The sequence below is a fragment of the Danio aesculapii genome, chromosome 1, assembly GCF_903798145.1.
Source record: "Danio aesculapii chromosome 1, fDanAes4.1, whole genome shotgun sequence".
Lineage (NCBI taxonomy): Eukaryota > Metazoa > Chordata > Actinopteri > Cypriniformes > Danionidae > Danio > Danio aesculapii.
The window spans coordinates 26605700-26620698 of NC_079435.1; the positions used below are offsets into that span (position 1 = coordinate 26605700).

Below are 14999 nucleotides of genomic sequence, written 5' to 3' on the forward strand. Positions count from 1 at the left end.
GTGCGTGTGCCCACAATTGATGTCTACTTTAGTTAACAGAACCTGCATAGGCTGTGAATAACAGGTAATAAAGTTGTAAATAGCATTCAGTTTGTTTCACAGAGTGATCGTTTGGGAGCCAGACGGGCAGTATGATTTTCATGTGTATTTTTTTTTTCATGAAGTGACAGCAGCCATGACATGAGCCACACTCGGCAGTGAAAGTAAAACCACACACTATTTAAATGATCATATCACATTTAGAGTAATGATTACAGCAAGCATTTGATATGTTTATTTCTTAATGAACAGAAAAGGTTGTGCATGAAAATAAATGTTTACTGGGTCTGTATAACTACTCAAGCCTATGTAATGTTGAATTTAATGCAAAGGGGAATCTGATCATGACAAATGTCTCATTTTACCAGTGAAAAAAAAAAGTCTAACAATGTTGTCAATGACAAATGTCGAACATAATAATTTTACTTTAGAATTATGAATAGTTGTATTCTGATGTCATCACTTTACTATGAATTAACAACATGGACAAATTTAAAGTCTGTTCCAGTCCACCGTTTCAAGTCTATACAAAATTTTGCATTTTAACCAACAGTAGACCTACACATAGGCCTAATATTTTATTGTTGTTTTTAACTTTGTAATGTGATGAAACACTGACAAAGGAGTGCACATCCAAATGCAAGTTTAATTTCAAGAAGGGTCAGGTAGGCAACAGTCAATACAGATGCAAACGGATATATGCAGATAATCCAGAGTTTTGAACAAATAGCATGCGAGTGGTCAGAAGGCAGGTAGCAAACAAGGCAAACAAACAAACAAGGCAAGGGTCTAACACGGCAAGGAAAACACATCGTAATGTTCACAATTCTGTTCATAGGACTCAGCAAAGAAGTGTGCAATCAATAAATAATAAATATTCAAAGTGAGTGTGTGCAATCAGCGGAATCTAGAACAGGTGCGTGTGAGCGGTGCATGAATGGAACTTGTAGTCCATGAAATGGCGGATTTGTAGTCAATTTACGATCTGCGTGTTTATCAGCGACCTGTCAGATTTAGATCGCTGGGGTTGTGGCACATATGTTTGAGAAATCCCAGTAATAATAGCCTACTCATATCAACCTTTATTTGACATCTACAGAATCGTGAGAAAAATCGCGATCTTTATTTTAAGCAAAAAATTGTGATTCTCATTTTAGCCAGAATCGTGCAGCCCTATTACACCCAATGATTAATCCTTCTCAGGTCACCCACAGAAGCTAACTGAACCTTACAATAATTTGCTCTACATAGACAGAGTGCAACTGTATCCTCATTACCAGACACTGGTAGATCAAATTAAATGATAAATCAAATTTCAGACTAGGATAGCTTTAGATTACTTTACAAAAGCGACCAAATAATCAGACAGATTGTCAATCAATCAATCAATCAATCAATCAATCAATCAATCAATCAATCAATCAATCAATCAATCAATCAATCAATCAATCAATCAAGTAAAGAAAATAGTATATATTGCCAATAATCTATTTGGAAGTAATCTAGCGTCACTGTGCCACACATGAAAATGAGAGAAATACTCTAATACTAACACTGGGAGAATGTCCAGGGCTCTGCAGCAGAATTTGAATAAACTGCTGCATTTACTTGATCGGTTCAATCTCTCTATGTCTCCCTCAGTCCTGGGGCAAAGTAAACTTAAAGTCAGAACACACACATTCAGTATGTACTTTTCCAGCAATCCCTCACAGCTGGCAGAACAGAGCAACACAGCGGAGAATAAGAACACGACAGGGAAAGAGAGCAAACAGCAGACAGGTGTTTATATAACAGATAAAAAAATAAGAATAAAAAAAAGGTGCATGTGAGTGAGACGGTACGTGTAGGTGAGAATTGTCAGAAGAAGAAAAAACACAAACAGAGCCTCGTGCTTGTGATCAGTTATGTGGATAGGATAAAGATACTGGACACCGCTGTATAAATGCAATACAGATGAAACAATATTTGCCGTACTTTCCGGTTGCAGTCAATGTTGATTAGGATCAAGAAAGCTCCTTCCAAGGCCCAAGTAAACAACAGGCTTTGGGGAGAAAAAAAATCAGCTCAGCTTGTGTTTTCCATCAAGCATATCAAGATATATACAGTAAATCCAAAAGCTGGTGATTACATTCCCCAAGCATAAAAGAGAACATCTCATGTTTTTATGATCCAGGTACAGGTATGTCATTCATTCGAAGGCAGTGATAAAATAGATGTCAACACTTTAAGAAATGTGTTAACATCTTTACTAATGTGTTAATATGATGTTCTGCTTGTGTTCTATAAATGTGCTAAAATTAAATATTTTATTCGGCATTTATATCACTGTGTTGGAAATGTTTGAACTGCATATTAACATTCACTGTATTGTGCAAAATTGCTATCTATCTATCTATCTATCTATCTATCTATCTATCTATCTATCTATCTATCTATCTATCTATCTATCTATCTATCTATCTATCTATCTATCTATCTATCTATCTATCTATCTATCTATCTATCTATCTATCTATCTATCTATCTATTAGGGGTTTGACGAAACGCTTTCTCCACGAGAGGAGACGAGATGAGACACGAGATTGGGTTCACTAGAACGAGACAAGACAGGATTTTTACAAAAGTTTTAATAAATCTTCAATGATGAAATATATGAATATAAAATGGTATTTTACTGAATAAAAAATAAATAAAAGCATAAAAATAAAAAATAATTTAAAATTCACAAAATGCAAAACTAGTTAGGTGCTTTTTTAATCAACTTGTAATGAATGCTATATTACTTCTATTTGATTAATTCTATGCAGTAAAATACATACAAACGCTGCAAAATATTTTGCGAATATGTAAATGAAAAATAGTCTTTTTATATATAATTTTAAATATTAGCAAAACAATTGCTAATATATGAATGGAAAAATTTTTATTCAACTGAAATTACAAACTAAAAAAAAGTAATGGATGGAAATCAAACTTAAATTAATTCCTGTAATTTTAGGTATTTCACTTTAAAACTTTTAGAAGTTTCACGTAAGGCCTGATAGGAGAGAGTTGTTTTAATGTAATTTAATATCACACCGAATGAAAAAAAAAAAAATAAAATAATTTTCCCGGGCAGCATAAACACTTGTTCATGACGATGATGTGACGAGTCTCTAGGAGTGATGAATCTCTAGTTTAGTGTTTGTGTGTGTGTGTGTGCGCGCTTAGAGATGTGTGTGTCTGTCCTTTACTGACCCAGTAGGTGTAGAAAATGGTGTGAAACAGCCGTGTGTGTGTGTGTGTGTGTGCGTGTGTGTGTGTGTGTGTGTGTGTGTGTGTGTGTGTGTGTGTGTGTGTGTGGCTTATACTAATGTAAAATGTAGCTAAAGATCACGATGTTAATAGTTTAATTACAGTCTTTACATGTCTGCACAGCAATAATGCGACTGAAATAGGAATACTCCACATGTCTGATTCCATTTGTGTTTACAAAGATTATGACTTTAAGCATATATGAAGGGCTATTCCATCGCATGGTTAAGAACCATAATGTGTGTGACTCCGTTGGACGTGGCAGCCGCTGAACTCGGTAAAAAAAATGGTTACATCATAAGCAACCGAGTGACACGCACAAAACACGAGACAATATTGCACCTCGATGAGAAATCCCATTGTGATTTGATCTTGCAAGATCTCGTCATTCGATATCAGCAAGATTTCATTGATGCCCCATGACAAACTCTAGGCTACTGAATACGTACTGTATATGAAAGACTGATAGGAGAGATTTTTATTCATGTAATTTGATACATTAAGTCAATACCACTTAATAAACACGTAAACGCATAAACACGTGTTTGGTGATGATGATGTGACGAGTCTCTAGGAGTATAGTAAGTGTGTGAGTGCTTAGAGATGTGTGTGTCTGTGGTTCTTTATTGACTCAGTAGATGCAGAAAATGGTGTGAAACAGCCATGTGTGTATGTATGGCTTATATTGACGCAAAATGCGGCTAAAGGTCCTACACGATGTTAATAGTTTGATTACAGTCTTTACATGTCTGTACTGCATAGCAATAAGGCAACTGAAATGGGAATACTCCACATGTCATTCCATTTGTGTTTACGACGATGATGACTTTAAGCATATCTGCAAGAATAAGACTCTTTACAATTTTAAGCATGAATTTAAAAATTAAATACCAAAAATTACATCTTTTTTTCTTTCACTTCGTCAATTGGTGAAGTTTTTTTTTCCTCGCCACTGTCACCACTGGCTTGCTTGAATTGGGACTTGTGGAGCTGTGCATTGATGGATTTGCTCTTCAGTGTTTGGACTTTTAGCAGTAAAAATTAAACCACACTGAACTGAACTAATCTCTGAAAACTGGACTGACAGAGTTTCAATCTACTAGAACTTCTATGTTAAGCTGCTGTAACACAATCTACATTGTAAAAGCGCTATAGAAAAGCACATGAGTTGAATTGCTATCCCATCGCTTGGTTACCAGTTATAATGTGTGTGGCTACAGTTGTAGCCTCCGTTGGACAAGGCAGCCGCTGAAATTCGGTAAGAAAACGGTTACATCACACTCACCAGCTCAAGCAACCGAGTGACGCACAACTCTGAGGCAGCCCGGGATGCTAGGTATGTGCAAAACACTTCGGTATTCAATGCTAATTTTACCCTCATGCTCCATCATAACATCACAACTCACGAGACAACTTTTCACCTCAACGGGAAATCTTGTCATGATTTGGTCTTGCGAGATCTCGTCATAGGAGATCTTGTCACACCCCTAGTTTTTATCTCTAATTAAAAAGGCGAAATAATCATATTTGTCAAAGATGATCACTAAACATAAAATTTCAAAAGGTCATGATCCACTGTCATTAAGTAATTGCATTATATTTTTATTTCACATTCTTCAGGAAATATCACCTCAATGCCTTCCTCAGTGTGTGAAACAATTTTCTCCCTCCACCCTTCAATTGTCAATCACATTATGTCATTAAAATAAATAATCAACCATTAAAACAATCCAATCAAATTATTTATTAAAATCCAATGTCGAATAACAACATAAGGACAATCTACTGTAACCTTTTCTATAATTGTACCAATCTGCACTCTGTATTTCTTTACTATGCTAGTATTCCTTTCTAAACATAGCTATTTTAGTTAAGCACTCCTACCCAGTTCACCCTTTATGTCATCTGCCAAACTGACAAATGCCAACAGTTGAGTCAAAAGCCGATTTTTTTTTCTTCTAAAACAGACATGACAAGGTTCTGAAAGAATCACAAAGACACAGTGTTCACCCTAAAATGGCTTACTTGTAGTTGTCTCTATGAATACTGAGATATGATAAGGCATTTTAAAATTAAACACTTCATATTTAAGAGATTATACATATACAGAACCATAATTGACTTATCTCTAGTCTTCTAAGTTAAACATCTTGCTCAGCAAAAAGAGCAAAACGAGATTGTGACAATCTTTTTAAACCCTTAAGGCTACAGTCTCTCCTAGAGCTGTGAAACACAGGCAATCAGCGGGCAGCAAGATTCTAGAGTGCCACAGCAGTGGGAGGCGCCCCAAAGCATTAGCCCAGCAACCGTACACACAGTTTCTCCAGGCCAATGTCAGATGAGTTGAATGGAAAATCATTTTTGATACATTAAGCAAACAATACACTGGCGACTTACTGAATCTGCTGAGATTCTGAAGTGTGTAAACAATGAATGCTTCTGCTGTCCTGTAATGCTAAAGTAGCTGAGGAGAAAACAGACTAAGAAAACTTTTTTTTAATTATATATTATATATGCATGTGTTTGCAAATAGGCTTAGGAGCTACACGTTATTGAAATGATTTCTTTTAATAAAATTGAGTTTCAGATTTTACCAAATGGCGTATTATCTAATGTAAATTATTTTTTTTTCCTCCTTTATTTCTCTTATTCTTGTATATGCCAATATTGGATATTTAACAATGCTTGTTTACCCCATTGTTACATTTAAAGGGTCACGAAACACCAACACACATTTTTTTAGAAGTTCACAGTCCTATATATGTTCCACGCTGCTATAAACACTATTTGGACACATATTTCACAAAAAAAGTGAAAATTGGTTGTCTTTGCGTTATTTCAAGCAAATTCGTTCTTCTGGTTTGAAAAAAATTTAGAAGCTATGTCACGGCGATACGATCATTGTGTAAATTCCAGTGTGGAATATATATATATATATATATATATATATATATATATATATATATATATATATATATATATATATATATATATATACATACACACACACACACACACACACTGGCGATCAAAATTAGAGAACAATTTATAAATAATTGAACAGTTCTGAAATAATTTCATCTTCATTGCTCAACAGTTAAAGGAGTTTTTGTTCCATCTATACCATGCTACCAGAACACCTTTTCCACAAAATAACTAAGGCATTTCAACAAAAAAACATTATTTTGCAGAAAACACACTAATCAAAATTAGAGAACACTTTCAGATACCTCCCAGTTATTGGTGTTAATCTGGCACCTGGTGTAATTTCCTCGATTATATATATATATATATATATATATATATATATATATATATATATATATATATACATACACATACTGTATATGCTGCAGTAGGAGAATCTAATGTAAGCTTTTTTTTTTCTTATATTATAAATTACTTGAGAATCAAATGACAATAACAAAATGCAATGGAAGAGCTGTGGCTTTTGGAGGTGTGAAATCACTCTTTGAGAGTGCAGCCGCTGAAGAGAGTTCTGAGAGGTAATAATACCGAACTCCACTTTGATGACAGTTAAGACGATTAAGACATTTTAGAAGGACCAAAACCACATTTCAGATATTTTACAATGTGGCCAATCTGCTGGGCTGTCTGCTGTCTCGCTGCAAACATTTTTATCACCTGATCTGCTATAACAAAATTACACAGCTTTTTGATGTTCATACTAAATACTTCCAACGTAGTTTATGCATTTTTTTTCTCATCAGATAAAAAGTTTATCCTACTCAGTAGTGCGTATGCAAATACAGACGAAAAAAAATACAGACAATCTAATCAGTTAAGTTCAACACTGCAGCTGGAATTGCTTGCCAGTTCAGTGCTGAACAGGGGGAGGTCTGTCTCAGCATACGGTGTCTCAATGTTTAAAAGTATTTGAACTGAAAGCCTCTCTGCAGTGACCAAAGCTCTAGACTAGAGTAGACAAGAATACTGTATACTGTGTGTGACAATGCCAAACTGAGAATGACACACCTAGATCCTCAACGAACAAACTCCACCAAGAGTCAAGTAAGGTTTTCGTTGAATTTGATACATAATCGCAAAGTATGAGAATTCATCTCTCTCGATTCCTCTACTTGGGTCCCCGACACACACGCAAACACCACGCTGAGCAACCGGTCTCTGACGGGCAGGGGAGAGCTGATTATGGATTCACTTTGCAGCAGGAGCCGCCCTGACGGTGGGGATTTGATTAGGGCTTTGACAGGTGCCAGTGCGATTGCAACCTTAATCTGAAGAGTGATCTGCTTAGATAATGTGCAAAAAGGAAGAAAGAGACAGAGGTGGCAGGAAACGGGGGGGAAGGCAGGTAGTAGAGATGTACTGAACTGCCTTGTGACAGCAGAGCTTTTCTCTTGATGTACTCACTAAAGCCTGAATCATATCGCAGACAGCATGTTATCATAAGAGTGATACTTTGTCTGCATCGAACAAATCCTGGGAAAGAGACTGAAAGCGAGTGCCCCTCACACTACAGAACTTTTAAAGCTCTTGGAGAATGATTGAAATGCTCAGTTTCTGTATGGTAATGAGAGGAATGTAATGATGCCTTTGACTCCCGTTGCCATCTCCTATTCTCTCACATGTACAGAGAACCTCCCCACAGGCTGGCGCAGTGTGAACCGGGTCACTCACTGATGTCTCTATCTCGACTGTCCCTTCCATTTCCATACAGGAGATCTACTTGCATCACTGGATCACAGCAGAATTCTCTTTTCTCCTTTCTTCTGCTGTCAGGAACGGGGCTTTTCTCAGTCAATCAAAAAATGGAGCTAAGGTGGGAGGTATGACAAAAATCTTCAATATGTGTAATTTTATACCTTGTTAACGTTATATTTAAGCAATATCCTACCAGCAAGTGCTGTTGAATTTCACTTTGATATTGGTTTTATACAACGACACAGAAGCTGATATCAAATGATCACAAAATTCTGGCCTTGGAGTGCATATGCTTGTGCTTCACCAAAACGCACTGTTCCAAAAACAAAGTAAAGTATCAAGCTTTGAGCTTTGGCAAGCAACATTGCGTCTGGAATGTACAATATGCGAATGGAATGGAGTGACAGTAATTTTTCCTCCCGGCTCAAATCATTCTGTAATCACTTTGCTGTACCTCCATTCCTGGTTGCCTTTTTTCTGAGCAAATATGAAGCTGGAGAAAATACAGACAGTGTAACTTTCAACAAAATAAATAAATAAATAAAATATCTGCCCCCTGGCTCACATACTCTGCTATGAATTAAACAGTGGCCAGTGGATACAGACAAGCATAAAGAGATAAAAACAATGAAATGTCTCTGTTACTAGAAGTGACAAGCAGTCTACGCTTGATAAATAAAGGGTTTAAAGGTCAGCTGAATAATGTAAAAATCATAACAGAATTAATTTTATTAATATATATGATGTAATTATTTTTCAAAGCATTTTTTGGCCATTAATTAATTTTGTCCATTACTCGTCCAGCCTCTTAACCCTTCACCCTTGTGTATTACTCTGCCCACATTCAGCGACAAGCAGAGGACACTCTACAGTTTGACAAATATTGCTGCTGTTTGACAACATAATGTAATTTTGAGGCTTTTTCAGGTGATAATGTAGTTGTTTAGATTGCAACTATGCAGTTTATTTATAAAGATAGTGCCTTTTTTAAATGTTTATTATTTTAGAGAGACAGCACGTCGGCGGTCATTGGCCTGTCATTGAGCAAAGATGTTGTATTTTTGTCAGCTGTTATGCATAGTGAACTGCAGGGGTCCCCAGGTGAACCCAGGGGTCTGCAAATGTGGCTGGTATGATATTCTGTATCATGTTATATTAAAATCATACGGTAAATTTTAAAATGTACAGCTCAATTACACTTTTCTGACTGCTGTTCTGTCTGCTGGTCTGTCCACAGGCTTATAATTGTATGGCTGTGGTCCGTTGTTTGCGTGAATCTCTCAGAATATCTTATCTCGGCATGCAAACGTGCACCACGATCAGTTGTCTTCATACTGTTTATATGCGCGATCTGCCTCATCCAACGTCACTTTCGGTTTGGCGATTTTTTTTTTTTGCGGAAGTAAATTTCTATGACTAAAAACTTTAACATAAATTTTAAAGAAAGTCTAGTTCCTACTTTACTCTTATACACAATGACTCACTGGGGTGTCTAACCTACAATATGCTCTTAAAATCGATGTCCCGACTCTCTGTGGTTGTTAAAAATTCCAGGATGTCTTCTAGTTTAGTTCAAAAGAAAGACAGAAGAAATACCTACATGTGCTTACCGTTTTCCTAATCACAAAAACAACAGTATCTGGTATTGTTTGTGCTGCTTTGGCTATTTTCAAAGAATAATTATTGTGATCTCCCAATTGCAAGAGAGAAATACTCGTAAATCTGTATAGAATTATAATCTTAAAATGTCAGCAAAATCACCTGTTTTGTCTTATACTAAAATATCATTCAAATACTAGCTCTAAAGTGACATTGTAAATTAGCAGTGGTTTCTGCTGTTCTGACGTCAGCTGCAGATGTGAGGAAATGGTGGAAGAAAGTAGTTCCTCATACAAAAGGACTTTGAGACTCTCCATGTTTGATTTTCACTTTTATGTACATGATTATGCCGTGGAACAGTTGTATAAATGCAATATCATACTCGTAGCAGTGCGATGTGGCTGTATATCGTTTCACCAGTGCCGATATAGAGGCCCAATACACTGCTACTCATGTGATATTGCTCATATATATATATATATATATATATATATATATATATATATATATATATATATATATATATATATATATATATATATATATATATATATATATATACATACACTGTATATGTACAGTTGAAGTCAGAATTATTAGCCCCCCTGAATTATTACCCCGTTTATTTTTTTACATTTAAAAGGCTTAACTAGATTAATTAGGTTAACTAGGCAGGTTAGGGTATTTAGGCAAGTTATGGTTTGTTCTGTAGACTATCGAATAAAAATATAGCTTAAAGGGGCTAATAATTTTGTCCTTAAAATGGTTTTTAAAAAAATTAAAACTGCTTTTATTTTAGCCGAAATAAAACAAATAAGACTTTATCTAGAAGAAAGAATATTATCAGACATACTGTGAAAATTTCCTTGCTCTGTTAAACATCATTTGGGAAATATTTAAAAAAGAAAAAAATTCAAAGAAGGGCTAATAATTCTGATATCAACTACATATACACATATACACATATACATATATATATATATTATTCTTAATTTACAAATTAATCACAAGGCATCAGTATAAAGAGTGACTTCACATGATACTGAACTGAAAACTAATGAAAGTAACACATTGCAATTCGTACTGAGTCACTTTAAAAGCTGTTGCAAGCAGATATTCGCACCTCTGACCACACATCAGGTGAGTTCTATAATAATGTGACAAGTTTGCTATGTTGCTTGGTAACCACTGACCACCTGGATTTACCCCACATCCATACTGTGCACGAGTGGCACAACATGTCAAAATTAATCTGTCCCTACACTGAAAGCATCTGTCCGCAGTGCATTTTGCAAAGTACACTTTAGTTTTCAGTCTGGTGGCAGCTTTTAAAAATTAAAAATGACAGATGCATAACAGATTTCTGTGAATGAATCCAATTGATCAAAGGTTAAAAAACAGTCATGCATAATGTTAAAATTTTTAAAAAACAAAATAAAAAACACTTAGCCTGTTTCAGAACTTTGTACTGTCAACAAAACTATTAAGCTTTTTTCATTTTAATATTAGGATAATGAGTTATAAGCACCAAATTAGCATGATAGAGTGATTTAATGATCATGTGACACTGAAGACTGAAACAAAATTAATATTTGCCATAACATGATTAAATTGAATATTAAAATATATTAAAACACCAAGATGGTCTTTTAGAAGCTACAAAAATGATGTCTTTAGTTTTTGGTCAAATAAATGCAGCCTTTGTGATCATAGGCATCTATTTTATTTAAAATTATTTAAAAAACTTTTCTGCCCCAGACTTGTGAACATAGAATACGGGTCAAAAAAAAAACACAAGCTTTTATTTTATTTTATTTTATTTTATTTATTTTATTTTATTTTATTTTATTTTATTTTATTTTATTTTATTTTATTTTATTTTATTTTATTTTATTTTATTTTATATTATTTTATTTTATTTTGTATTTTATTTGTTATATTTTGTACTTTATTTTATATTATATTATTTTATTTTGTATTTTATTTTTTTATTTTATTTTGTATTTTACTTTATGTTTTCTTTGTATTTTATTTTATTTTATTTTATTTTGTATTTTATTTGTTATATTTTGTACTTTATTTTATATTATTTTATTTTATTTTGTATTTAATTTTTTTATTATATTTTGTATTTTACTTTATGTTTTCTTTGTATTTTATTTTATTTTATTTTATTTTGTATTTCATTTTGTATTTTATTTTATTTTGTATTTTATAATTTTATATATAATTTTATTTTATTTTAAGCAACAGAGTGAAGCAGTGTTTAATGTTCTACTCACCAAGACAGAGACCGTCACTCTCCTCATACCCTATGCTGCAGACACAACGGCCCAGCGGCACCAGCCAATCACCATCAGCTCCACAGTACAGCTTGGGTGTGTCACGTTCCTCTGCGTTCTCAACACACGCACCTCTGACCTCCACCAATGAAGACGAATCCACCCTTGGTACAGTGTCAGGAAAGGCGGCAAGGTTTCTCAGGGTAGATGGGCACTTTTTGTAATAAACTCTTACTGACACCAGAGCAATGCATGCACCCACGTCCTGGAAGGCCAAGTAGAAACCCTTTCGAGCTATCGTCACTTCCCGAACTTCAGTATTCAGCCTCAAAACGCGATCGCCCAAGTCTGTCTGTGTGAAACTCTCATCTGCGGCGATGGTATCAATTTTAGCATAGTCGTTGGGATGAAAATGAGCATTGGCGCCATGTGGCTCATCTGTCTCCAAATAGAGGAGGTTAAAAGTCTCCTTACAGGTGCCAGAGACCCATGGGATGCTGTTGCAGTCCCGCAGGGTGAAGCGCAGCTCCACGTAGATCTTCTGCGCAGCCTGACGGGGTATCCAGTTTGTTCGGAGCCAGTTGTTCTGGTTGGGTTCCATTACGTGGCACACCTGGAAGGTGTGGATGGGCCGGTTAAGCTCATCCATCTCTGTGATGGCGTCCCACTGTGGAGAGCAAAGGACAGAGGAATGAGAAGATAGATAGTGAGATAATTGGAGAAAGCAATAGAAAGGTGTGAACGTTCAGGAATTGCTCTGTACTTCTTGACTTCTCTGTGGGATTTAAACCAGCTGGAGCCCAAATAAGTTTTATTGAAGTTACTTTCATCAAATTAACAAGAGCAAAACTTTTGTTTGACTGTAAGATAAAACACTGGCTAGGGTTGCATGCAATATAACACTCTCAGTGGTGTAAAGTAAAAGTGTTACAAATACTCAGATCACTGTAACCAAGTGGTTTTTGTCAGGAATTGTCCCTTACTAAGTAATTTATGGAGTGTGTACTGTTCTGTTACATTTTGCATCTTTTAGTGTTGTATTGGTACTTTTACTGCATTGTCCTTCACTGCGGAAATCCATTTCAGAAATAACTGAATATTTCAAAGCATAAACAAGATTATTTTGCTTATTTTGCAGAACATCTTGCTTGTTTTAAGGAAAAACTCACTTAAAATTGACACTACATATCTGAAAACTACAAGATTTTTTGGTTGTCTAGAAAATGCTTCTTAATTTAATAATTTTAAGATTTTTGGACTAGAAACAAGACAAAAACTAAGAGTAAATGTGAGAAACGCATATTTTGCAGTGATTTTTGCAGTGAATCTCTAGTCACTACTTTATTAATATATATATATATTTTTTGTCTATAGTGATTGGTAAAATAGTGAGTATTGTGATTCACATCCAATGTATAGACAAATCACATCAGACAGACTAGGGATGCACCAATCCCGATACTTGGATCTTCGATACTTGGATATCGGTTCGATACCATATATTTTTACTGGATCGGGTATCGGCCAGCTAGTCCTGATCCAAATCCGATCTTGCGCGTTCAGTATATTCTGTGTTTATAAGCAATGAAGGTAGCCTATTATAAGCCACTAGAAAGTTGTCATGTATGCCTACTATATCCAAATGTTCTGAAGCCATTCTATAGTTTATGCGAAGCTCAGATGAATAATCACTTTGTTAAATCCATGTTCAGTTCAACAATTCCCGCCGCTGCGCCTGTCAATCATTCTCCCTTCATTCACAATTCAATCTGCGTGTCGCGTTCATGACAACACGAAAAACTTTCTCCAAAACTATTTGCTCCTGTTAGTTTAAATAATCAGTGGAGAAATGCATTTAGTTTTGCATTAAATGGGTTCATTTTGACCTGCAACAAGGAGTTCATTGCTGTTTCGAAATCATGTTGCGCTGTGTCTGTTAGGTCAGCAGATCGCCTTCGCAACACTGGAGTAGAAAGGGGTTATTACCTACTCTTCATACACAAAGAAGGCCTACCTGCAGTTTTAAATGAGAAAAATCTCAAAAATACATTGGACAGATCCTCAACCCACTGATTTCTTCCCTTTGTGCTGCTGTTTTGAATGTGTCTGCAGATACCGGAGGGTTGTACTCTGTGTCACACATCCGACTGCACAGACGCGACATGTGCCGCTCCGTATCATTATTCTAATAATGAGTTTCTTTTCTCTCATCCTTCCGACTGAGTTTATTCTTCCGAGATGAATACTTTAAATGCTGCAAATAGTTAGTAAAGTCTGGCTCATTGTGGTTAAAGTAACAAATTTAATTAATAAAAGTGAAACTGACGGGTGCAATAGGCTATAGATTGTCATTAACATAAAATGATCTAGCCTAATATAGGCTTTGGTGAAACTGTGGATATTTCACTGTAATTTTATTTATATCAATATTTTATTTAACAGACCAGTTTCTGTTCTGCCACTCAAGCATATAAGCGGACATTGTTTTGAATTTTCTTCATCTCACTCGCAGCAAGATTTGGCGAGGGAATAATAAGTAAAACTGGCCTCAGACAGTTTAGTATAGTTTGTGTCAAACCTGCAGGAAAATAGCAGGCTTTGCTAAAAGGCTGGTTATTTTATTAACGATTATGGTCAATAGTGGTTGCCTATTGCAGATTTCAAATAAAAATCTTAATATTAAAAAAGGAAACATAAGCTGGACCACAACATATCATATCAATGTCATCACAAATGCTCAAATGTAGCCTAGTTTACAGCAAGCATAATGTTTTAGTTAGGTTATGTGGTCTGTCATGTAAAGGAGGTCTATAGGTCTGTTATTTTTACCAAAGAAGATATATTATTGAAATTTAGCACCAGAGCTGTAGAAACAGTATTACGCTTAGAAAAAAATAATAATAAAAAATGAAAAACGGCACTGTATTGTCATCGGATCTGTATCAATCGATACTCAGAATTTTGGTATCGAGATTGGATCAGCTGAAAATAAATGGTATCGGTGCATCCCTAAAACAGACTGACCTCAAGACATAGATGCTTTATAAATGCAGTAGTTTGGAAGCACTAAAAGTGTCCCAAAAAGATGCAAAATTCTTACAC

The 14999-nt window shown here is 35.2% G+C and overlaps 1 protein-coding gene across 2 annotated transcripts in view; it reads right to left on the minus strand.

The window, feature by feature from the left end:
• Positions 1-14999, minus strand: part of epha6 (eph receptor A6) — a 248440-nt gene that overhangs the window by 159198 nt on the left and 74243 nt on the right. For both annotated transcript variants that reach the window (XM_056458117.1, XM_056458109.1), the window contains exon 3: positions 11898-12564. In XM_056458117.1, coding sequence (XP_056314092.1) covers positions 11898-12564 — 667 coding nt within the window. The remainder of the gene's footprint in view (positions 1-11897; positions 12565-14999) is intronic.